This window comes from Hemicordylus capensis, chromosome 10 (assembly GCF_027244095.1).
Source record: "Hemicordylus capensis ecotype Gifberg chromosome 10, rHemCap1.1.pri, whole genome shotgun sequence".
Lineage (NCBI taxonomy): Eukaryota > Metazoa > Chordata > Lepidosauria > Squamata > Cordylidae > Hemicordylus > Hemicordylus capensis.
In genome coordinates this window covers 2,537,645-2,563,710 of record NC_069666.1, presented here as the reverse complement: position 1 = coordinate 2,563,710, position 26,066 = coordinate 2,537,645, and the positions used below count along the sequence as shown (strand labels likewise).

Below are 26,066 nucleotides of genomic sequence, written 5' to 3'. Positions count from 1 at the left end.
AAGGACGTGTCTCTCTGACACATTTGTACCCAAGGAAAGAGAGAGAGAGACCACAAAGTCGTTGCTAACTAGAGAGGAAGACACAGTCGTGCATAGGCTTTGTTTTTTAGACTCTTGAACCAACGTGATGGGCAACAGATAAAACCACAAAGGATATCCAAAGAGTACAGATCTGGGTGCTTAAAAGCAGTGCTGAAGAGAGAAGGGTGGAAGACACCACTTCTGCCCACCTGCTGGTGTGATGAAAGGGCCATTGAGCAGAGATGCCAAAGGAAAGAAATGTTGTGCGGAACTCAGTGGCTCCTGTCCTGATCTTGAAGGTACACCCATCTTCAGATGAAGACATGTACTTGCCAGAAGAACACTTGAATTTCCATCCCTAGGATAACTCCACCTGTTGGTTCAACAAGTGAAGCTGCCTTCTGTTTCATCAGTGGTCCATCTAAGTCTGTATGGTCAACAATCGCCAACAGAGGTTCTTCAGGGTTTCAGGCAGAGGTCTTTCCCAGCACTACCTGGAGAGATGGACTTGGGGTCTTTTGTGCTTTGCCACTCAGCTATAGCCCCTCTCCACTTTTATGCAGCTGCTACAAGAGCGTCTGCCCATAAGCAGGCAACAACTCTACTTGTATAACACTACAGAAAGGTTGTGCCGTCGAATCGGTGTCGACTCCTTGCGCCCACAGAGCCCTGTGGTTTTGTTTGGTAAAATACAGGAGGGGTTTATCATTGCCTCCTCCCACGCCGTGTGAGATGATGCCTTTCAGCATCTTCCTGTATCGCTGCTGCCTGATATAGGTGTTTCCCATACCAGTGGGGATTCGAACCTGCAACCTCTTGCTCCCTAGGCAAGTTACTTCCCCACTGCACCATTTCTCTCCTATGCCACCTAATGGTGCAGTGGGGAAATGACTTGATTAGCAAGCCAGAGGCTGCCGGTTTGAATCCCTGCTGGTATGTTTCCCAGACTATGTTTCCCAGACTATGGGAAACACCTATATTGGGCAGCAGCGGCAGAGGAAGATGCTGAAAGGCATCATCTCATACCATGCGGGAGGAGGCAATGGTCAACCCCTCTTGTATTCTACCAAAGAAAACCACATGGCTCTGTTGTCACCAGGAGTTGACAACAATGCAATGGCACACTTTACGTTTTGTATAACACTAAGGTAAAGTGTGCCGTCAAGTCAGTGTCGACTCCCGGCGCCCACAGAGCCCTGTGGTTGTCTTTGGAAGAATACAGGAGGGGTTGACCATTGCCTCCTCCTGCTCAGTGTGAGATGATGCCTTTCAGCATCTTCCTATATTGCTGCTCCCCGAACCAGCAACCTTCTGCTTGTTAGTCAAGCATTTCGCCGCTGCGCCACTTAAGGTGACTAGCAGTGGTTAATTATGTCTACTTCTAGAGAAAATGCTCGTTCTGTTTATAAAGAAGTAGGCACCGAGAGCTTAAGGGCATCCAGCCCTTCATGTTTTTACATAGGGAATTTCTGGATAATTAGACCACAGCAAAGGTCCAGGTTGTCTGGGACCCTGCTTTCTAGACATTTAGCCTAATGGTTAATCTGGCCCTGGCTCTCTACACAAAGGTGCTTTGCAAATTGCCCGACTCCCCCCAAATCAGAGCCAGCCTGGCATCTTCAACTATAAACAACAATAATTCAGGAAACATCCCTAGCAAGCAATGCATTCTATGCCACTGCTGGCCCCAGCTAGAAATAGAGACGGACTGAGAAAATAATCAAAGACAGCTGCTAAAACATAGAGGAAAGGGCCCAGAGAATAGCAGCTCTTTAGAAATGTGTTAGCACAGCAAGGAAATAATGTGAAAAGGAGGAATTAATTATTAAGCCTCCATCTTTTTAGGAAATCTCACTGAACTGAAAGGAAAATAAAAGCTCTGCTGGATTTATTCTCCTACGTGATAGGATTGATCCTGTTGTAATTGTACTAAACACTGAACTTTTTCTTCACTTGAGAGAATCAAGAACACCCTCCCATAAGAATAATGTGAAGTCTCTTTCAGGATAAGAACGGAACAAATTCCATCTCCTACATTTGATTCTTAGAATGTATTTTGATTCCAGAGAATTTTCTTAATAAAGAAAGAAAAAAAGAAACCCCCAAAGCAGCTTACAGCACAAGAATAGAATGTGTGTGCTTTAAAACGATACTTTACTAAACAAGTACTTTAAAACAATCACAAGAATCCAAAAACAAATAACAGTGCAACAAAAGCATCATCTGAACAATAATAAACAGCAGCTTCAGGAGAACTCTCTGCTGGCTCAGTCCAACATACCTTTGGGCTGCAATCCTCTGTGCACTTACCTCAGTGGAAGTCCCATTGAACTCCGTGGGACTTACACCTGAGTAAACGTGAATGGGATTGCATCGTTCATCTAGCATTTTGGACAAGACAGTCTAATTATTGAGGTGTGCACTCTGTCCTGTTCTGTGGACTAATCAATAGTGACTGACGGACTAAATATTCAGTAGTGTGGCTTCAGACACTGATGCTAAGCTCTGCAAGGTGTGTCTTTTTAAAATCTTGCTCTCGGAGGTTTCACTGGGCAAGAGAGAGGCTCTGAGCATAACTCTATAACTACAGCTAACCCACATGCCTGGTTCACTTCCAAAGCACGTGAGGTCCTCAGGTGGTCCCGACTGGCCTGACCTAGAGACCTGCTTAGCTTCACCCCAGGTTGCTAGTCTCACAAGCCTTCAGACCAGACCTGGGACCATTATTGACACTGCTGTGCCTTTAAAAGGCAGGCAGGCAGGCAGGCCTTCAAGCATGTTCTGACCTGGAGATGGAGGGATGGGGAAAGCTCACCTGCGGACTTGTGACTCCTCCCCGCGACCTCTGTTTAAAAGGTGGCACTGGTCTCCTTTTTTTTGTTGGGAAAACCCAAGCACTGACTGATGAACATACCACTTCTCAACTTCTTTCCCGCCCAGTTGTTTTAGATTTGAGTTTAGAGTAGAAAGGATGACACATTTCCTCACACTGGCCAGAGAAGAGGAGCGGTGGAGGTGGCGGGGGGGGCTGCACCAGGAGTTGCATTTCAGATAGTTACTCAAACCGTTCCGATGTGTTGGATTGTTCCAGGTCTCTCTGTGTTGCATCGAGTTGTGTTGGGTCTCCATGGTGACACCCAGCGTTGCGGCAACACAGAAGAACGTCCTTGCAAGGGGATGATAAGCTGACAGGAAGGCATTAACGAACAAGCCTTTTAAAGGAGGATGTTCCTTTTTGGTGGTTCAACCTGTGTGAAGCGCAGTATTCTCTGGCTCCAAGGTTTTAAGGCTTTCAAGCAGGGCTGGCCTTCCACTGGGCCAACATTGAGCACTGCCAGTTATCCTCTCTCTCTTTCTTGAATTGCACCCCGAAGTACTGCACAGTTAAAGCCTATAGAAAACAGATAAAGCTATCCATAAGAACGCCAACTAACTAAAAAGCTTGGCTGAAGAGCTGTGCCTTTAGTTGTTTCCTAAAAGCCAACAGGGATGATGCAGCAGCTTTAATCTCGGCAGGAAGGGCATTCCACAGTGTTTGGGCAACTACAGAGAAGACTCGCCTTTGAGTCACCACCAAACGAGTTGGCAGCGCCCTCAGAAGAACCTCCCCTGGAGATCTTAGGAGGCGGGGTTCACAATGAAGAAGGTGTTCTCTTAAATACCCTGGGCCCAAGCCATTGAACCTGTCCGCTCAATGGTGGCTCCACCCCTGACGATGTGAGTTGAAGTCCAATAACATCTGGAGACCCAGGTTAGAGGGTCCCTGCCCTAAAATAGTAGTTGTTTGCCAACTGGCATCTCACAGGTATTCACTTGGAAATCAAAGCCCAGGTAGAGACCAATTTACAGACCTCATCTCCCACAAAATCAACAGCATTAATAATAGAAGTCAGACATCCTAACGCTTGTGATCTTAGGCCAGAATAGAAGTGCTGATCTCTCTCTTCTACATCCAACCACAAGAGGGAAGTGGTGGGTTACTGTTGGCAAAGTTTAGCAGAGAAGTGTTTTAAAACATCTTCCCCCCAAAAAGGGAATAATGAAACATCTGTCTCCGAGAGTCCGCACCGTCCCAGACGCTGACCCTTTCTTTCCTGCATATTTGCATCTAAATGTCTGGGAAGGAAGCCAAAGTTCTGAAACAATCTGTCATCAGAACTGCCACCACTGAACAGCATAAGTGTCCCTGGTTCTTCATGATCCCAGTAATTCATTTTCCTGGGAACAGATGTGTACCTGCCTCAGGTGAGACTTCTCACCATTCCCATCCACATGCTCTTATTAGGCTGCCAAAGCATCAGCCTCAACCTCAGCGCAGCGGTGTGTTTTTCTGTGGCTTCATGATGCAGCTTCAAAGCATTTGCCCGGGGGGGGGGGGAAATGAACCCCGTCTAGTTTATATCAGTTTTGTTATTATTTTTTAGTGTGGCCTACTTTTTATTTCATCTTGGAGTTTATTAATTAAATATTTATTATTATTATTATTATTATTATTGATGATGATGATGATGATGCATGGAGTAGAAAATGTGGACAGAGAGGAATTCTTCTGCCTCTCATCCAGCGCTAGAACCAGGGGTCTTCCCATGAAACTGAAGGCCAGGAAATTTAGGACCAATGAAAGGAAGTCCTTTTTTACACAGTGCATAATTAATCTATGGAATTCTCTGCCACAGGATGTGGTGATGGCCACTAGCTTGGATGGCTTTAAAAGAGGCTTAAGCAAATTCATGGAAGACAGGTCTATCGATGGCTACTAGTCTGGTGGCTATAGGCCACCTCCAGCCTCAGAGGCATGATGCCTCTAAATACCAGTTGCAGGGGAGCAACAGCAGGAGAGAGGGCATGCCCTCAGCTGGGCTTCCAGTGGCATCTGGTGGGCCAGTGTGTGAAACAGGATGCTGGACTAGATAGGCCTTGGGCCTGATCCAGCAGGGTTGTTCTTATGTTCTTATTTATATCCCAGTGATTTAATACTAAAAATCCAGCATAAAATTCTACAGTCTTGTCTAGCACGTAGTTCCTTCTTTATGTCTTTCACAATGTGGGTTTAGTCAGCAGGACATTTGTTCTCACCCTTTTGTACCATTCTAACCAACTAGAAATTTTGGTGATTTCCAGACTACTGCAAACGTCAAAAGACCAGTTGTTACTTACTTACTGTTAACACAAGGCACTCCAAAGAACCCAAGAGTGCATTTTGAGATGTATATGGAATCTCATTCCAAATAGTTTCTCTCCTTATTTTGTCTAGGACCTCTTTCCAAAAGGGCACAAGAATAACGTTTTCTTAATCCTTAGGAGAAGAGAACATGGGGATATGCTCTCCCTGGCTGGTGGTATGGAGTGATGTTCCCAGTCCAGTTTACCTTGTGCTGCTTCATGTATTATGCATGTGTACACCTAAAACTTGTGAAAAAGTAAGATGTATCTGCTGCTCCTCAGGTCTGATCAATTTGTTTGCTTTTGATGAATTTGCATTAAAATAAAGTTTGTTTAATTTGCATTAGAATAAAGGACATCATTTGCTGGCTACTGTGTGAGACCCTTGAGTTTTCTGCCCATATGCAAAGAATGTGTGTTTGACTTTTGCTTTTATTTGAGTGCTAAGAAGTGGGAGGGGAAAAAATAGGAAAGAGCTCAGGTTCCACCGAGATTTGAACTCGGATCGCTGGATTCAGAGTCCAGAGTGCTAACCATTACACCATGGAACCGCCTTGGCAAAGAGCTGCCAGAGCTTCCTCTAAACTAAGCGTTGCAGGGTCACTTCCGCTGGTGCAACCTTTCCGCTTCCCTCCAACTCCTGTTCACCAGTTTGAAGCAACAGATTGCATACACGCGTGTGCATTTTCAGGGCTCTTCCAGACGTGGCAGGAACTGAGTCAAGTGTAACACGCGAAGGCAGGGTGCAGGAGCAAGCGCGTGTGCGTATAAAGCCTCCCTTTTCCACAATACAGTCCATAGACTTAAAAAAAGACAAGAGTTACACTGAGTTCCTACTTCTGTTTCTATTTGCATATCCACAGATGCGGGGCTAGAGAGGCACAGCCTGAACTTCCGCTAAACCTTGAAAGCCTTTTTAGACCTCCGTGCTCTATGCTTGCAGCCTGGTGCTGCTCTATCCGGGGCATCTCTATGGTCAAAGAGTGGAAAAACCCAGCCGGAATTATCCTTAAGGACTGCTGCAGTGATTTGTGACTCTCTAGTCTTTTAAAAACATATTATTAATTTTATTTCCCTTTTTAAACATACAGAGAAAATCCAACTAAATCCCAATGATCAGGCAGTGGTTAGAGTGCTGGACTAGGACCGGGGAGACCCGAGTTCAAATCCCCATTCAGCCATAAAGCTAGCTGGGTGATTCTGGGCCAGTCACTCTCTCCCAGCCTAACCTACTTCACAGGGTTGTTGTGAGGAGAAACTTAAGTATGTAGTACACCGCTCTGGGCTCTTTGGAGGAAGAGCGAGATATAAAATGTAATAAATAAAAATGTAAAAATAAATAAATAAACTTTGGAGTATGTAACCTATCCAAGAGACCCGAGTTCAAACCCCCATTCAGCCATGTTGATGCTTGCTGGGTTACTCTGGGCCAGTCATGTATCTCTCGGCCTAACCTACCTCACAGGGTTGTTGTGAGGATAAACATCAGTTGTGTACGCTCACAATTTTTTTGATGTCCGCTCAGTTCAATTTAGATCTCGCTCAGGTTGAATCAAGAAGGCCCCATTCTGAATGCAGGTGTGCACACACACTGCCTTGATACTGCCACCCAGACCAAAACTCATTCTGCACACAGATGGAAAAAATTAGAGAAAACACTGCTCCTTGGAGGAAAAGCGGGATGTAAATGTAAAAATAAATAAATAGATAGATAGATAAAAAAATAAAGAAAGGCCCTTCCAGCTTTAAATGGAATAATGCAATCCTATAAGTCTGGTGTTGGAAGAAAGGGCCCTGAGCTGTATTCTAGTGACCCTGGGTTTTCAGCCTTGGGTCCCCAGATGCTCCCACAATCCCCAGATATAACCCCAGCTCCAATGGTCTTTGGTTGGGGAATCATGGGAGTTGAAGTCCAACAATATCAGAGATGCAAGTTTTGGGCGGTATAGAAATATATGATAGATCAATAAATAAAGCCAACTGCATGTATTATTTGCTTGGCCAACTGCATGGCCAACTGCCATGTTATTATTTCCTTCCTGCCAATGAACGCCAAGAAATAGGACCAGGAGCTGACAAGAAGGTCGCCAATCCATCCTTCAGCGCCCTTTTCTGTTTGTTTGTTCATGTGATTTTTTTGTTTGTTTGTTTTCTTTTTCTCTTGTTCCCACGAGGTCTCTGACGCCCCCAGAGGATGGGCTTCAGCTTTTAACCGGAGTTTAACTGGCGGGCGCCTCTCGCTCAACTGCTTCTACCTCTATGGGGGCAGCCCGCTTCGAGAGTCCGGAAGCATTCTCCCACGACCCGGAAGCGGCCTCCGATTGGCAGGCGGCGGCTGCCGGGGGGCGGAACCGAGGAGGAAGGAGCCGGACTCGGAGCCGGAGCAGGGAGGGGTCCGCTGTCGCCGCTGCCTGTCGCTTCCTTCTTCGCGGAGAAGAGGCCGGAGGAGCCGCCATCGCCAGCATGGGGGGCTCCCGCGACGACGAGTACGACTACCTCTTCAAAGGTAAGCGCGGGGGGCCCTCCCCCCTCCCCCCAGGCAGCCCCCCCTCCCCCAAGGCAAGGAAGCCCCCCCGACGCCGCCCCCCAACCCTCCAAGAGCCCCCCCTTTCAGACACCCCCCCACTGTGTGCCAGGCGCTATATACAGGCACCCCCCGCCTTAATTATGTCATTATGTCATATTTATGTAATTATGTCCCATATGTATATGTGTGTATAAAATAATTTGCCTGTATACAGGCACCCCCCGCCTTAATTATATATATGTGTATGTCATATATATATATATATATGTGTGTGTGTGTGTGTGTGTGTGTGTGTGTGTGTGTGTGTGTGTGTATAAAATAATTTGCCTGGGTTGTTCACTGGGGTGACCTCTCTTTTCCTCCTCCCACAAGGGTGCCCCCTTAAAAGTGGCTTCCTCCCCCCCCCAATTTGTGTTTCAGAAATCTAATATGTGGGGCAAGGAGGTAAGCAGCTCACTCCTCCCTAAATGCACTTTGCCCCTTCTGTCCCCCCCCCGCCCCCAGTGCCACCATTGCCTACCCATCTGGGTTTTTATTGACTTTATTTCTTTTAGCGGCCTGCTTATTGTGTGTGTGTTTGTTTAGCATATTTATATACTGCCCCAACCCGTGTCTCTGGGTGGTTTACAATGAAACAATACAAAGTCCAAGCGATGAAATAATTTAAAATGGGACACTATGTTTAAATAGTGAGCAAATGTGTCTTAATGGCCTTTTTAAATGTTGTCTGAGATGGGGAGGCTCTTATTTCAACAGGGAAAGAAGGAAGTAACCTTGCTTTATTTTGTAACGGGGGTCTGCTTAAGAAATAGTGAAGGAGTTGGTAGTAGAACTTATCCATAATGAAATTTGGGGGATTTCAGTGGCCCTTGCAAGGAGAAACTGGCACTTCCAAGAAAATGTCAAGATTTTATCCACGACAAAAAACACTGGAGAAATTTCTTGGAGAATTTTATCAGATGGTTTCTCCACATCTCGCCTCATCCAATTTCTCTGTTTATCTCTCTTTTTTAAAAAAGTTATATTCTGCCTTTCTTGTGAAATTCAAGATGGCTTATGGGAGAATTGGGGGGGAAAACAGCGGTAATAGAAAGGTCTTAAGAAGCTGATGAAATGCCGGCAAGGATGGAGCTTGCTGGGTCTCCTGGGGGAGGGAGTTCCACAGAGCAGGAGCCACCAGTGGAAAGGTGTGTTCTTATGGGCCTTTTTGGGAAGTGCTTGCTTGCCCTTTCCTTGGTCTCTCTTCATTTCCTCTGTCTTATCCTTTGTGTCTGGATTGCACAGGGACCTAATCTGCCATTCCTTATAAAGCATCGTAGTCCTCAATGTTGCTATATATATTGCATGCTGATACCGGTATGTGTATTGGTTATTTGTAAAGTGCCCCCTTCAGAACAGGGTCCTTGCAGTGGGAGGTAGTGGTGAAAAGTTGTGTGTGTGTGTGTGTGTGTGTGTGTGTGTGTGTGTGCCATTAAAAAATAAATAAATAAAGCAGTAAAATAGAAAACAATGGAGCCATAGCCTTGCAATACAGGGGTAAGTTAGCTTTCATAATGATACTGTTCGTTTGATAGAATGTTTTGAAACTGGCTCACCAAATAGTTTATTTTGAATTCCGAAATTATTGTGTGTTTTGGAGGTGGGTGTCTACTTGTAAAGGTAAAGTCGGTTTCGATTTTGTGCCATCAAGTCGATTTCGACTCCTGGCGCCCACAGAGCCCTGTGGTTTCCTTTTGGTAGAATACAGGAGGGATTCCCCATGGCCTCCTCCCTCCCAGTATGAGAGATGATGCCTTTCAGCATCTTCCTATATTGCTGCTGCTTTTTATCCTAGATGGCGTGCATGGTTTTTCTCTCCCATAATGTGACCCTCAGAACACCCCTGTGGCCCTAAGTTCACTCTGGGAGCTTTGTGGCTGAGCGAGGATTTGAACTCAAGTCATGATCAGCGTTCCCTGTAATAGGGATTTGCAGATTGATTTGATCTGATCTGATTTGATTTGTATACCACCCCTCCAAAATGGCTCAGGGCAGTTTATGTTGTTGACTACAGTTCCCACCCAGCATCCCCAACTGCAGTGACCTTTGACTGGGGATGGTGGGAGTTGTAGCTGACATCATTTGGGAATCCCTGCTAAAGGGAACACTGGTTGTAATATGCTCTAACTGTTGAATCATGGTGAGATCACTGTGGCTTTTGAATTGAGGTACGTTGAATTTACCAAGCAAGAGCTACCAGGAGATGTTCATTGAGGCCCTCACAGCTGCTGGCCCACCAAGACAAACCACGGCAAGCAGTGGTGGTTTGCCAGGAACTCCTGTTTTTTTTTAAATCTCCTGTTTATGTTGTCAGTTGGGGACTCAAAAATTAGGATTTGGTGGGTTGTCGGACATCTAGCAGAAACTGGCCAGAGTCCCACCGGTGGCTCCTGATGTGGCTTCTCGACACTCCTGCTCCAAACAGCAACTTTTGGTATGCAGAGGGCTGAGAGACCAAGAGGACCTTGAACTCGGAGCACGTTTCCTTGTCGCCTCTTGTCTGCAGCGCAGGAGCCTTCCCTAAAGGAAAAAGCACTGAAACCCCTTGCTGCCCAGGTAGTGAAATATGACTGCTCAGGGATGTGGGTGGGGAACTTCCTAGGGTGTTCAAGTGCCATTAAAACAAAACAAAAAACCCTCCCGTTGGAAGACGAGTGCAAGCAGAAGTGCCCTGCTGGATCAGATCAGGAGGATTGCTCTAGGCCAGGGGGTCTCCAAATTGAGTCCCCAGACTTTGGGTTGCTCCTCCCGGCTCTAGGCCACAAATGGTCTGGTTCTTTCGCGATGGTACTTGACCAGGTGCCTCCAGGAAGCCCATAGGCAAGAAGAGCCTTTCCCTGGGGTTTGTCTTCAGCCTCTAGTGCTCTGAGGTAGAATGCCCCTGGACATGAAGGCTCTATTTAGCTATCTTGGGGAAGAACCCGCTTAAAGGATTGCCTGCCTGGTCGCACAATCAGTGCAGCAGTCAGCTAGAAATCTGTCGCCTAGAGTGGGGCATTTTCTGGCATGGCTCTGCGAATGGCACCTCAGGTACCTGCTGTAATGAATAATACTGTGGCTGCTGGTACCTACCAGAGGTAGACCTGCTCCTCCTTCCAGAGGAATGTCCGGTGCCTGAGATGAACTTTCCCCCCTCTTGGCCTTGTGTGAAATCTGTTGCTTCCGCAACAAATAACACCCCCCCACCACCACCAAAACCAGAAAACCAATCTGCACTCTCGCTGCTTTTTGCGGCCTTTCCTCTGAATTTCAGCTGCCTCTCTCTTTCTTTTTTGACCTTTGGAATAGAGGAAGTGGTTGGCGAAAAGGCAGGACTGCTTCTCCAACAAGAGAGCTAATGATTCAGTATGCCGGCTTCATTTTCCAGTCTGTGGGTGGTGGTGGTGGTGGGAGGGGTTGGTCAGGATCGTGGGTCACCTGAGAGTTGTTTGTGCTCTTATTTTGCTACTGGCTTCTTTGCAGTGCCCAACAGATAAAAACAAGTCTCCGTCTGGAATGTTGTTTATCTGTTTCGGGGAAGGTGCTGCAGATCTGCTGGTTCTTCCCGTACAAAGCAACGTGGAGTCTTTTTGGCAAGGCTGCGCTGCAAAGTGGGGGTTGTTAACAGATTTCTGCGGGAGATGAATTCTGTGCTGACAAGGCTGAGCGCTTGCCTTGTGCAAACGGGGCCGGGGGAAGGCAGCACAGCAATTCCAGGCTTAGCACCGGCATTTCGGCCTGAGTGGTCTGGTGCCCTGGGAAATGTTGTCTGCAGGGCCCGGCTTCCGCCCGCCCCCCCCAGCACCTCTTCTGGCAACCGGGATCTCGTCCTCGCTGACCTCACTTCTGGTCTCCTTGTTGCAGAGCTGCTGCCAGCCCATTAGAGCAGCAGCAGGCCTCCTCCTCCTCCTCCTCCTCCTCCTCTGGGATACGGACGCATTCCTCCCAAGCTGATTATTCAGCAGAGTTTTTCGGATGGTGAACAGGATGCGTTCGGAAACGGCAGGCGTGGCTGCCCAGATCGCTGCAGCTTGATTATGCCGAGGGAGGGTTGCAATGGCTTATCAATCTGGGATTTGGGGGGGGGGGAGGGCTGCTCACAGGAAAACATGCTAGGAAGTGCTGCTTTGGCTTTGCAACCAGCTCTCCTTCCAATCGCGGAATTCAAACTCTCCTCAGGTATGCCAGGTTTAGATCATTGTGCGCGTGTGTGTGTGTGTGTGTGTGTGTGGGCATCAGTTAGGTGTGCAGGTTGGAACTGCACAAGTACAGCCTGCGTACTTGATGAGGACATCAATAGGCCCCTTTGCTAAGCAGGGTCTGCCCTGGTTTGCATTTGGATGGGTGACAACATGTGAGCACTGTCTGCTCTAAGATATTCCCCTTGGGGGTGGGGCCATAGCTCAGTGGAAAAGCATCTGCTGGCATGCAGACGGTCCCAGATTCACTCCTTGCTGGCAAAGATTTCTGTCTGAACCCTTGGAGAGCTGCTGCCAGTCAGTGTAGATAATACTGAACTCTCTCAACCCTGTCTTGGAGATGCTGCCAGGGAGGGAACTTGGAACCTTCTGCTCTTCCCAGAGTGGCTCCATCCCCTGAGAGGAATATCTTCCAGTGCTCATATGTTGTCTCCCGTTAAAATGCAAACCAGGGGAGACCCTGCTTAGCAAAGGGGACAAGTCATGCTTGCTACCACCAGACCAGCTCTCCTCTCCTCCACAATGCCAGTCACACTGTGAAGTGCCCGGCTCCCACATTTTTGGGCTGACTTCTAGATCCATGGAAGCTTGGTCAAGGCCTGCTTTGACTCCTCTCGGCATGAACAGGAGTGAAGGCCCTCGAATGCAGGGGCTCTCAAACTTTGGTACCCAGATGTCGTTGGACTACAACGCCCATGATCCCCTGCCACAGTGGCCCTTGTGAATGCACACACATGACTTCAGCCTGGAAATCTTCTGTTCTTCTGTTCTTTCTGTCCCCAGTCCTGCTGAATCTTGTCCTGCTGAATCTCTGGGAAGCCCCAGCCTTTCCGAAACAGCCTTATTTGTTTTCTTTGCAAATGTTTGAGCCACCTGGTTGCACTATGAGGTAATTGGCCACCGGGCTCCTCCTTTCCCTGTGTTTGCCCTTTGCATGTTGCTGAGACTAGCTGCTTAGCCATTCCCGAGACAAGATTTTCCCCCTCCTCTCTCTGCAGACTTGCTGTTAAACAGTCAAAACCACAAGAACTGGGCAATCCAGTTGGTCTGGCTGCTGGGCTCTGTTCAACTTTCTTCTGTTGCGTACATCGCAATACTCATAATCTCCTTCTCTGAAACAATAAAACATATTAATCATGGGCATCAACAGAATTACAACACATCAACTACAGAAGCCCACACTACTTGGGACAGCATGAATACTACGACGAAATCTTTAATTCTTCTTTAGTTATCCTAGACACGTGGAAAGGGCCCAATAATTAAAGTACCAAATCCAGTCAATAACATCTGGTAGACTGTGTGTGAATAGCATAATAATAATAACAACAATAATAATTACTAATAATAAATAAGCCAGTCTCCTATTGGGAAGCATGACTGAGAAGAGCCTTTCTATGTGACTTGTTGCTACCTGTCTTACCAGTGACCTTGGATAAGTTCTGGCTTGCATTTCTTAAAAACAATTCCTTCCATAATCCCTGCCAAATTCTACAGCACACACCCAGCCTCCCATCTAGATACAAGGGAGCCAGTTCCCCCAACACCATTCACTCTCTCTCTCTCTCTCTCTCTGTGTTCACATACCCCCCTTTCTGAATAGGAAATTAAATTGCCGTAAAATAGAATAAGAGTAAGGGGAGTGTATTCTGCCAGTGCTAAGGGGAATGCATCCACAGATGCCACGGACGACTTCTCCCCCACCTGATATGCTCCAACTTGTGCTCTGATTGTGCTGCTCGGATGTCTTCCTTGCATTAAGGACTGGACCCCTTTCTCTACGACTCTCCGTGTCTCAAAGGGAACGAAATGAGGGTTTAAACCCGGGCTGGCGGGGGTGAAGGGCCATCTCCATCTGACCCATTATGAGCTGCCGGTTCCTTGACACTGCTCCTGCCCTCCTTTGGTGGTCTTGGACAGCCATAGCAAGAGGTGTCTCAAGCCCCTCATGAGGGCCTGTGTTTGGCTTGGTTGTGCAGGTCATAAGGAGAGCCCTGCTGGATCAGGCCGAGGGGCCAGCATCCTGCCTCTCTTAGTGGCCAGTCAGATGCCTCCCAGAATCCTGCAGGCAGCCCAGCAAGTGGCATTCGGTGACCGGCTTCCTCCACACCTGGGGATTCCTGGAAGCCGGGTTTAAACAGCTGCTAAAAGGGTTGTGTAGAGAAAGGGAGCTTGGCTAGCAGGGTTCCCTGTAGTGAGGATTCCCAGATGTTGTTGACTACAACTCCCAGTGTCCCCTGCTGTGTTGGCCTTTGGCTGGGGAAGATGGGAGTTGTAGTTGCCAACATCTGGGAGGCCTCGTTACAGGGAGCCCCGGTGGCTAGTCTTGTGCTTCCTCTCATGCCTGCAGACACTCGAGTGGAGAACTCTTCTCTCCCCACCACACACACAAGGCGATATCCAGAGTGTGGGGAGGGAATTGGGGTGCCTTGCTGGACACCTGGGTCAAAAGGGACCGTGCAGGGTGTTCCTCTCTCCCGGGTCTGGTTTGCAAACTCGGCGGCTTGGGTCCAACGGCACCTCGCGGGCACATCTGCCCGAGGGTGCCCAAGAGTGCCAGTGTTGACAAGCCTACTCGGAATAAGTGGAGAGAACCCCGCAGCCTGCTGCAGGCTTCTGGTGAAGGGCAATGCCTTCTCCTTGGCCCCTGCTTGCCCTGCTGAGCACGCGAGCGGCTTCTCTCAGCTGCCGGGCTCCGACTAGAACCTGATAGCACCCAACCGGGGTGCTTAAACCAAGCCTGGGCCACTGGGGACCCTGTGGGGTGGCACTGCCGGTGCTTGAGAACTCCTGTTTCTGCTGTCGCAGCAAAGAAGATGGCCTTGCGCCCCGGTGGGCTGCATCGGGTTTGTGCCGGTCTGGCTGGAGCGGAGGGCTCACCTCGGGGCCTGCCTGCCCACCCGCCTGGCACCCGTGCTGGCTGTGTGCTGCCAGGGAGCACCAGTAGTTAAAGTGGCCGTTCTCAGGGCGGCCTGCGAGGTCCGTGTGCACAGTTTGGCTCCTCCTTTGCTGAGTCGGTCCAAAGGGAGGCAGGCTGCGGCTGTCCTGCCGAGGTCCTCCCTCTGAGGACGCGTATTCTCCAGCTTGTGCAACGAGGGCAGCCCCGGCCCTCTCTGACTCTCGTCAAGCCTCTTAAAACGCAGAAAGAGCCGTCACTAACCTCCCGAATCCGAAGCACCACTGTAGTCATGAGTGACTGGACAGTCCAAAGACTTCCCTTGGCCGTTGGAGAGCTGTCATTTCAGAGCAGGTGGGTGTGGAGGGGGCCTGGGAATCCTCCACATCACAACATATCTGGCCGTGGATCTGGAGAAATGCTTGCAAGATCGCTGCAGATTTGGCGGTGGGTGGGGGGCAGAATCAAACACCTCACTGAGGGTATTTGACAGAACATCAGCGGAAACCATAGCCCAATTCAGATGTTATGCTGCATGAGTGTACAGATGTCTGTACGCGCATGCACGTGTTTGTTTGGGTGAATGAGTGAACCTGTGTTCATTTTCAAAGAGAAAGCAGATACTGGCCCTTCAAATGCATGGCACAGCGAGGACGTGTACCTCTCTGCCTGCGTTCAGCATAACATGTGAATGACTGTACTTGTGTACACCGGACACTCATACAAATGTTGAACATAATGTGCGAATGGGCCTGATATCTAAACTGGAAAGTGATGTGTTGGAGATATGGGAATTCTTTTGCCAACATAACGCATTTTTCTAGAAATGTGAATTTCAAGAAAAGAAAACTGGTCTGTAGCATACTAGGGAACAGATTGCCGGAGCTTGAGGAACTTCTTATCCAGCAGTTCCTTATTAAATTATCCTCATGAGGTGACTGAGGAGGATCATGTAGAAATAATTAACATAAGAACAGCAGCTAAAACATTTTTTTGCTTATTTCTGGAGGAAATCGTTGCTCTGTCTGTATTGGACTGATTTTGTAGAGTCAGGAATATTGCAGTTGGCAAAATGAACATATTGTATACAAGTTCAGGAAGACATTGTTATGCCAAACAAGTTCATGCAAAGATGAAATATTTGTGTATTGGAATGATGACGTTTAGGATATTTAGTCTTACGCACTTTGCTGTGTGACCAGGGTTTTAAAGAATGTATATTGATGTATTTCCCTGTGTATTGTGTGTGAACTTCTTTGTGTATCCGCAGCAGGGGTCCTTAAGCAATCCTTGCCAGAGGAAAATAGGAAGCCGCTCTCTACTGAGTCAGGCCACTGGTCCATCTAGCTCAGTATTGACAGCACGGACTGGCAGCAGCACTCCAAGGTTTGAGTCGAGGATCTTTCCCAGCCCTACCTGGAGATGCTGCCAGGGATTGAATCTGGGTCCTTCTGCGTGCCAAGCAGATGCCACGGCCCCATCCCCTTTAATTTTAAATGGCCCTCTTGGTGAATCGGGCAAGACTTTGCAGTAGCAGAGGCCTGTGTGTTGCTGTCTTTCTGAAGCTGCTCCCCCCTCCCCCTGCCCCATTTATGCCTTTCCAGTTGTTCTAATCGGAGACTCCGGAGTCGGCAAGAGTAACCTCCTCTCCCGCTTCACTCGCAACGAGTTCAACCTGGAGAGCAAAAGCACCATCGGGGTGGAGTTTGCGACACGAAGCATCCAAGTGGACGGCAAGACCATCAAGGCCCAGATATGGGACACGGCGGGGCAGGAGCGATACAGAGCCATCACATCGGCGTAAGTGGTCCGTCGCCGGAGTCCCAGTGGGTGACTACGTGTGAGCACTGCCTGCTGCAAGACATTCCCCTTAAGGGATGGAGCCTCAGTGGTGGAGCGTCTGCTTGCATGCAGAAGGTCCCCAGTTCACTCCCTGGCGGCAGCATCTCCAGGTAGGGTTGGGTAAGTCTCCTGCCTGAGACCTTGGAGAGCCGCTGCCAGTCAGTGTAGGCAGCTCAGAGCTAGGTGGACCAGGGGTCTGACTCGGTAGAAGGCAGCTTCCTCTGTGCTTTGGTGTAGGGGCCAGCTTCAGCCAGGCCAGTGAGGTGCATTGCATCACACCCTCGGAGATCAAAGCTGAGAATGCCCTCTCGACTCGTGCCCGTGCCCAGAATTAAGCCGCCGGGGCCAGGTAACGCAGCTCTCTCGTGGCTGACGCACTGCTGTGGCACTCCTTGCTCCGGGAGACTTGCTAGATGCCAAAGTGACTTTTGGGGAAGATGTCTAAGATGCTTTATTGGGGGGCAAGCCTGGAGTGGTTGGGTACAATCCAGTCCGGTCTCTTTCTCAAGACTGTGACCAGCCGGAAACCCTTGACATGGTGGTTTATAAAACCAGTCCATGACAACACGCAAAATTGAGGAGTAAACTGAGTTTCTCAGGAGGCCAGATTTCTGTCCTGGGTGGCAGGTTCTCTGCTGCCAACGTGATCCTGGGGTAATTCCCACACAGCCACATCCAGGGAGACGTGGGACGGGCTGCCCATCGGAGGGCTGAAGTGATGGCCCCCTTGCGTCCCTCCGCTTCATTCCCGCTGCTCCCCATGCGCGGCGCTGGCGCCAGACGCGGAGAGGCCTCACTCGGGGCATCGTGTGCTGCTTCTGCCTGCAGCTATTACCGGGGAGCCGTGGGGGCCTTGCTGGTCTACGACATCGCCAAGCACCTCACCTACGAGAACGTGGAGCGGTGGCTGAAGGAGCTGCGGGACCACGCCGACAGCAACATCGTCATCATGCTGGTGGGCAACAAGAGCGACTTGCGTCACCTGCGGGCCGTCCCCACCGACGAGGCCCGAGCGTTTGCAGGTGGGTGGCCACGACCCCGGGGCTAGCTGGCGCTGGGGCACCTCCAGAGGTGAAACGGACTCCAGTCTGCAGTTGTGGAGGTCCGGAGGGGCACGGGGCCATTGCAACGGCCACCTGTTGGATGAGGCCCAAGGAAGCCTCTCTAGCCCAGCATCCTGTTTCACACAGTGGCCCACCAGATGCCTCTGAGAAGCCCACAGGCAGGAGCTGAGAGCATGATATCCTCTCTCCTGCTCTTGCTCCCCTGCAACTGGGATTGAGAAGCACTGTGCCTCTGAGGCTGGAGGTGGCCCACAGCCACCAGACTAGTAGCCATTGATAGAGCTGCTCTGACTCTGCCTAAGCACCTTTTAAAAGCTAGTGGCCATCCCCACATTCCGTGGCAGAGAATTCCATAGGTTAATTATACGCTGTACTTCCTCTTCTCAGTCCTAGATTTCCTGGTTCTAGTGTGGAGAAGCATCTTCTTTGCATGCAGAAAGACCCAGGTCCACCCGCTGGCAGCATCTCCGGGCAATGCTGGGAGAGACGCCTGCCTGCCACCTTGGAGAGCCGCTGCCAGTCAGTGTAGACCAGGCCTGCTCAACTCTGGCCCTCCTGCAGATGTTGGCCTACAACTCCCATAATCTCTCCCCCTATTGGCCACTGTGGATGGGGATTATGGGAGTTGTAGTCCAAAAATAGCTGGGGGGCCCAGAGTTCAGCAGGCCTGGTACAGGCAATGCGGAGCTAAATGTGCCACTGGTTTGACTGGGTAGAAGGAAGCTCCCAAGGCAGTTGCAGGGGGGTTCATGCTGTATGTGTTCCCTCCCCTGCCAGGGTGTGTGGTTGGCTGCCTGCAATTCCTGGCCTTTGGCCCCAGCCTGGTTTTTGTTGCTTCCTACAGTCCCTGCAGCCATCCCTTCTGTGGATGTATTTTTAGTGACTTGTATCTTCAGCGGGAGTGGGGGGTGGGGGCCGCCATCTAAACAGCGGCTGGGCCCTTTTTAATTAAGCGAGAGAGCTCCCCCCCCGCCCCCCGAAGGTCAGGCGCAATTAAACCCTGGAACCACCGTCTGCTGTGACCTCAGGTTGTCAGCCTGCTCGTAAATCTGAACGGTTTCCAGGCTGAGTTTATTCCATGCTGGAATGTGGCTGTGGATTCTTTGCACTAATCATGATTAAAAATGCAAGATTTATGCCACTTGCAGTCAAGAGAGAACCTCCTCATCGGGGGTGGGGGGTGGGGGTGGAAGGCTGGCAATTGATTTCCTTGCCTGGGCCCCAGAGGAACAGCAGCACTCCGCCCCCCCCACCCCCCCCCCCGGCCCCTCTTTGTTAAGATCTTTTTCATCAAAGGCACAGTCTGCTGATGACTGCAGGACTTCTTCCTCCCTTGGTCATGTGACCCTCCACTAATCACTTAAGGAAGTAGCAGTGCTCTGTAGAGGGCAACCTTGAACTTCAGCCAGTTTTATTCTCTCCTCTGCTTCTCTTGTGTAAAATGCCCGATAGAAAGGGCTGGGTATAGGGCCATCATTATTAGTTTGTTCAGTCATGTGAGTTTATGTAGCTGCTCCCGCTGGCCTTTACAAACGACCAGGGAAGACAGGCTCTGATGGAGCTGTTGGCCAAGGTAGAGGGTAGAGGGGTCTACCATACATGGTAGAGGGATCTGTGTTAGGGCTTTGTACCAATTCTGAATACACAACGGATATTTATATACCACTTTTCAACAAAAAGGTGCCAAAGTAGTTTGTATATGCGCATGCACCACACACACACACACAGGCTCCCTGTCTCCAAAGGGGTCACAATCTAAAAAAGAAACCTAAGAGAGACTCCAGCAACAGACACTGGAGGGATGCTGGGCTGGGGACGGATAGGGCCAGTTGCTCTCCCCCTGCTCAATAAAGAGAATTGCCCCTTTAAAATATGCTTCTTGGCTCAGTCAGCAGGGGGTTCTGCATCTCTAAGACTGAATTCTGGTCATCCTCCTCCTTCAGTGTTCCCTCTAAGGTGTGCACACACTCACATGTTTTTTTGATGTCCACTCAGTTAATTTTTGATCCCGCTCCGGTTGAATCAGGACGGCCCCTCTCTGAATGCACTTGTGCACACACTGCCTTGATACTGCTGCCCAGAACAAAACTCATTCCGCACACAGATGAGAAGAATTAGAGGGAACACTGTCCCCCTTCCTGAGGGGCATCTGTTTCTTTGGCCAGTGTGACTGTTATATCCTGAATAAGTCCATGCCCAAAGTAAGGCAAAACTCCCAGTCAGTTTATTTGTCATTTAAAAGCAAAGGAAGAAGCGTGCACAGATTCCTGTCGACCCCCTGGGCATACCCTACTGAGCTCCTCTTCCTGTCCTTCCTACTACAATTCCCAGCAGGCCTCGTTCCTCCAAACCCCACAGTGACTGAGTCTGAGGAAGGCTCCAACTGGTGATGGGATCACTGCAAACTGATGCCCTAAACCAGTTTCACGGGGTGTGCTTATCTGCACTTCCTCCTTCACCCTCAGTCCAGGCAACCACCTCCAGCATAGTCTTCCAACCCATAAAAGGAGGCAGGCCAAACGTTGCTGCTTGATATGTTGGTAATGGACAGAAGGTGTGGCACTACACAACAAGGTATACAAACCATAGAAGCAGGTCCCCGCTGAGAGACCCACGCAGAAGGCAGGCAGGTTGGAGGGCGAGCAGAGAGAGCTTGGTGAAGATCTGGGAGTGGCCATGGAAAGGGCGGAAGATGGGCGACCCCCAGCTTGGGAGAAGGAGTTGGATTCAAGGGTGGGGAGGTGGAAAGGTGTGGCTTGAAGGAGGCTGTTTTGGGCCCATGACGCAGCATGACTGAAGGCACAAAATGGACATGGGCTTGGGTTCTAGTCCTCATGACACTGATGGAACACCGTGGGATTGGCATGACGGCACACCTGCGGGTGTAAAATAAGGTGGCCTAAATCCAAGGGTGCTTCAGCAGGCCTCTGGATCCTTGAGTAGACTGGAGGTCCTGCCTTTTTTGACTGGTCTCTCCTCTTTCCCACAGAAAAGAATGGCCTGTCGTTTATTGAGACCTCGGCTCTGGACTCGACAAATGTGGAAGCCGCTTTCCAGACCATCTTGACAGGTGAGTTGGCGTGGGCACTTCTGGAGGGGTAGGTCTGGACAGTGATAGGAAGGGCTAAATTGTGTGTCAGATGCTGAAGGCAAAAGTGGGGGCCCCATCGCCTTCCTGCCCTGCAGTGAGCTTCAAATTGGCTTGCTATTATTGGAGACACAATGCAGGGCTGTGATCCAGCAAGGCAGTTCTTATGGAAGCGTGATGGACACTGTCAAGTGTCTCTTGCATTGGACTCGTGTGTTGCCTCTTGAAATAGTTGGGTGGCTTAGGAACATATTAACATAGAAAGCTGCCAGATACTGAGTCAGACCATTGGTCCCTCTAGCTTAGTATTGTCTTTGCAGACTGGCAGCGGCTTCTCCCAGGTTGCAGGCAGGAATCTCTCTCAGCCCTATCTTGGAGATGCTGCCAGGGAAGGAACTTGGAACCTTCTGCTCTTCCCAGAGCGGCTCCATCCCCTGAGGGGAGTATCTTATAGGGCTCACACATGTAGTCTCCCATTCATATGCAACCAGGGTCGACCCTGCTTAGCTAAGGGGACGGGTCATGCTTGCTACCACAAGAACAGCTCTCCTCTGTAGAAAGCAGAGAATGATGGGATTTCATCAAATATGGGATCCATGTCCAATGGATGCCATGTGCAGAGTGCTGACAGGTGTGCATAAATGGTGTGTTTACATAACAGGCCTGCTCAACTTAGGCCCCCCAGCTGTTTTTGGACTACAACTCCCATAATCCCCCAGCCACAGTGGCCACTAGCCAGGGATTCTGGGCGTTGTAGGCCAGGAGACATCTGCAGGAGACAGTGAGGCCCTTAGGCAGTACCACCCTAGGCTGACTTCATTGGTCATGTGACCGCCTTGGGTGCTGTCTTGGGGAGGCTCACTGTGGCAATGTTTGGGAATCTCGGGTTTGGAGAGAACATATTCCGCTTTAGAGACCCTGGTTGGTGCCACTGTCCTAAGTGGGCATTCCCATCTCCTTGCAGCCTTCACCTAGTCAGCAGAACGTGGCTTTTATTTAATGTGTACACTGCCCCAGACGTATGTCTCTGGGCTGTTTACAACAACATAAAACAATTCAAAACAAAAACAGCAAAATAAACCACATTTCTACTTTAAAAGCTTGGGTGAATAAATGCATCTTTAGAGACTTTTAAAAAGCTGTCAGCGATGGGGATTTGTTTTGATTACAGTGCTCAAGGCTCTAGTCCTTTGCGGCCATGTAGATATGCTTGGAAGTGTGTGGGCTGTGCCTGGCCATCACAGAAGCTAGAGGGATAGTGGGAATAACTTACCAAGAGTTAAATTAAGCTTCGGTGCCTTGCTCAGTTTTTTGGCCATCTCACAACTGGGTACAGTAAACCCTGCAGCAGTTGCAGAATTTTTCTTATTGCAGGATTTGGGTTCCCTCAATGCAGATATTTCTTTTTAAAGTGTGTGTGTGAGTGGGGGGGCACAGCATTCCAGTGATGCAGGCCCTGGAACAGGAGGGGGCCGCTGGTCTCTCTGTTGCCGCTAGCTCCTTCCTCCCCAAGTGACTTGTGCCCCCTCTCTAGGACAGCACATCCTCTGCTTCCTGACTTATCACTCCAGAGTTGCTCAACTTCCCTGTGTGGAAATGAGGCCTCTCTCCTCTCTTTCAGCCCTTAACCATTGAAAGGCCTGCTCTTGTCGGAGATCCAACTACGCAGTCCTTTGGGCTTGTCGGTGTCTCCCCTTCCTCCACTCCTTCCTCCCTGCTGTCTGTCTCTTGCAGCCTCTCTTCACATGACTGGCCTTCTGACCTTTGATCGGAGGCCATAAGCAGTTTGGCCTGTGGCCGAGGGGAAATAAGAGGGCTCTGGGAAACATGCACACTTGGGTAGACGGAGTCAGGTCCATGCCAGAGGTCTTCCCACAGATGATGGGAAGACAGGCTGTTGGCAGAACTCTGCCCTTCCCCTCGTCAGTCTTGAGGGACCAAGAAGATGGCCTGCCTTTTATCTCCCCTGCACTTGCCCTCTGTGTGTTTCACAGACCCAAGCACCTTTGCGCCTGCCTGCCTGTGCATGCTACCGGGGAATGCTCAATGATGGCCTCCCTTTGCCTGCGGAGGATGTTTGGGGTGTGCCTAAGAGAGCTCTGTTTACCACCACCCACCCCCCCCAGTACAGAAGGGGAGGGAGGGAAAGTGCCAGATGGACAAGGAGAAGCATTTGTGTGCTAAGAACAACTCCTGTAGACAAATTGGTGAGGCTGCTTGTAGCACGGGAGCGTCCCAGCCCCTCTAGAAACAGAACCATGTCCACATTCCACAAGTAAGAGTCTGGGAACTCTCCTGGTGTCAGGGGGGGAAGTGAGTAGATAAAAGGAGCTCACCCCCCCCCCAGTACAAACCGCAGGAGGGAGAGGAATGCAACGTGCAGTATTTTAAGATTCACGTTGTAGGGCTTCCCTCCTGATGGAGTGTGTGCAATATCTGTTTGGCGCCTTTAATGCAAATACTTCTGGGCTCTTTGTACGCCATACGTTATCTTTTTAAAAATGTTCACAAATGTTTAAAACAACTTTTTGCTTTTCTATAATGTGGCATTTGGTTTGGTTTGTTGTAACATAATTTATAGCTGATGGTTGGCTTTATCTCTTGCAAGCCAGTCTGGGTGTAATTTTCTACAGAAACGTGGGGTGATAATTATAACTCTCGAGCGAGCAGCAGCAGTGCTGAACTGCCTTCTGTGATCAGCCTCTCTTTTCCCCCCTCCTCTCAGAGATCTATCGCATTGTGTCTCAGAAGCAAATGTCAGACAGACGTGAGAATGACATGTCTCCAAGCAACAATGTGGTCCCCATCCACGTCCCCCCAACCACGGAAAACAAACCAAAGATGCAGTGCTGTCAAAATATATAACAAGTTCCTTTCCTGGAAAGCTGTGTATATTTCCCCATACCTAAGATGGGAATAGATTTTGACTTCACGTTGGTCTCCGGGTCCCCCTCCCCACCCATATTCAAGTATGTCTATTTTACACTTTTCTCTGGATTTCTCCATGTCTCTTAACTTCTGTTTCCCTGTCTCTTTCTCAGTTTCAGTACTGCAAATCATCCATTGTTTGCGTTGGGCTGCAGCATTATTCGAATGCTAAGTCCCGGCAGGGCCAATCTTTAACATCATGACAGGTCCCCTTCCCCACACGCTGGCTCATTCTACAGAGATCTCAATGGTTGCCACTTAACCTTTGCAGTTCTGAATGCAAATTCCGAAACTTCTGTAAACAGGAGCATATAATTGACTATACCTGAGCCGTTTAAACAAACTCCTCCTTTCAGCCTCAACTGGAAGTATTTTGTCTTGTGTAACGGGCTGCGTACAGCCTGCCGAGGTGTATTGTCTGACCCTTGGCAGCGTCCCACACTTAAAATATGCACAGTTTCTTGGAGCTACAGTAGCACTGGCTCATACAAGCAATTCTGCAAATTCTGGAGCGTCCCAGGTCCTGGCAGAAACCTGCTAGTGGATCTGTCAAACAGAGCAGACGCTGCGGAGTACCCTAATGAGCCCAAGAAACTCCCATTGCGCCCCCAAATGGCCAGTAATGTTGTTCTTTTCGAGGATGGCTCATTGGAGCAACACAGACTGTACTTGGGTAGGCATTTATCCAGTCGCAGCTGTCCGATTAACATCCTCATGCAAGCATGTGGGAGATCGGTTGCTCAGCATGTAGAGGGGGTGGGCAGCTTTGTGTGAATGAAGTTTGTGGCAGTATAGTTGTGCTGAGCCCCAAGGAGCAGAAGGTTGGGGTGTCTCACAGACTAAGAGCGGTCCAAGCAAGGAGTCTGCTTGCTGCTCTTGCTCTGTGCTGTGGCCGGCAGTTCTGCGTGTGGCTTTGCAAGCCGTTGGGTTCCCTTGGCATGCTAGTAGAAGAGCCGTGCTTGCTCTTGAACATCGAGGTGCCTCTTTCTTCTAGCAAAGGGATGCCTTCTGTTCTGCCTCCTCCTCTGGTTTGGGTATTAGTTTAGCCAAGTGTAGTACCAGCCACCAGAGGAGGAGGGCATTGGTGGGACTGAATCCAGTTTGCAGACCTGGCTCGAGAGGCCTGCTGCGTGACCACTGAGTGGCCAAAGACGGTACAGAGCGCCTTTGCTGTCCTCTGTATTCAGACAGAAGGGCCCAATCTGTGCATGGAAGAGCATTGCTCAGGAGAGCCGTTGGGGCCCCCGGAGTGGCTCTCTTGTTGGGTGTCCAGTTAGGACTTCCCCCTTCCTGGGCACTCGTGTTGGCTTGCTCCGAATCATTAGAGTGTTTGCAGCAGTTTAGTGAGCCGCAGCTGGTCCACTCCTCTTCAGACAAAGGGTATCTTTGTATATACATGCGCACATGCGTGCACACAGACCCCCCCCCCGTGGTATTCGGAGAGTCAAGTTGAAACCAGAAGAGAAGTGGCCCCCAGGTGGCCAGGGTTGGGGGCAGAGCAGAGGAAGGACGTGCCGCTGCCCCAGAGCGCCCTCTCCTCCCTGCTCCCCCACGGGGCCACGCACCCGGTGCTGCCCCTCTCCGCCAGCCTGTTGGTCTTGTGGTGCTCATGACGTGTGAAGGTGCACAGAAGGCATTGCTGTAGTCCCTCTTGTCTCTCCTTCCTCCTTTGGTCATGTTTGTTTCTGCACCCATTTTTCTCTCTGATCTTTTTTTTTTGTAAATTGCTTTGTACTGTGTGCACATTCTGTACCTCGGATATTTTTTATGATCGATTTAAAACTCTTCGCTCATTACAATTCTAATAAAGAATCGCAGGGGACTGTTCAGATATGGTTGAGTGAGCTTCTTTCGGGGAGTTGCCTGCACTGGTGGGTATGTGGCATTAAAAAAGTGGAACATTGCCCTTAAAGAGAGCTGAAGGCGAGATGGGAGGGAGCATTCTAGGCAGTGCAGATGCTCCTCAGAATAAATTATGCAAAGCCGCCTGGGATGCAGAGCTGAATCTTTCCCTCTTTCCCTTGGCATGTTTTGTTGCGAAAGTGTTGTGTGTTTGTAGATCTTGGGATGTTATCTTTTGATATTTACAAAGAGCAGCTGAGGGGTGAGAGAGGAAACTGGAAGTGCTTGAGGCTATGAGGGATGGCAAGAGCGTCATGCTGCGAATAGGAACGTCTTCTTCCCCTGGCTGCTGCAACCTCTTTCCAAGTGTTGGGCGTTTGAGTGAGTAATGAAGTCACCGTGGCGGGGAGAACTTCGTGGGCCGGGCTCGCTGAAGACCTGGCACACAGCCCAGGCGAGAGAGAGAGAGAGTCACTTC

At 49.7% G+C, this 26,066-nt stretch overlaps 2 protein-coding genes and 1 non-coding gene across 3 annotated transcripts in view; 1 reads left to right on the top strand and 2 right to left on the bottom strand.

The window, feature by feature from the left end:
• The window catches only part of DENND4A (DENN domain containing 4A), a 70,749-nt gene extending 67,698 nt beyond the window's left edge, over positions 1-3,051 (bottom strand). Inside the window, exon 1 of the mRNA XM_053272545.1 lies at positions 2,837-3,051. The gene's annotated coding sequence lies outside the window, so the exon portion shown is untranslated. The remainder of the gene's footprint in view (positions 1-2,836) is intronic.
• Positions 3,052-5,663: 2,612 nt separating this feature from the next.
• Positions 5,664-5,735, bottom strand: TRNAQ-CUG (transfer RNA glutamine (anticodon CUG)). The gene has a single exon. It is a non-coding gene; the product is annotated as a tRNA-Gln (tRNA).
• A 1,693-nt stretch (positions 5,736-7,428) lies between these two features.
• RAB11A (RAB11A, member RAS oncogene family) lies at positions 7,429-25,573 on the top strand. The gene is made up of 5 exons (XM_053272871.1): positions 7,429-7,690; positions 16,429-16,624; positions 17,495-17,688; positions 20,720-20,800; positions 23,544-25,573. The coding sequence occupies exons 1-5, from the start codon at positions 7,444-7,446 to the stop codon at positions 23,681-23,683; spliced, it is 858 nt and encodes a 285-aa protein (XP_053128846.1). The 5' UTR covers positions 7,429-7,443; the 3' UTR covers positions 23,684-25,573.
• The last annotated feature ends 493 nt before the right edge of the window (positions 25,574-26,066 follow it).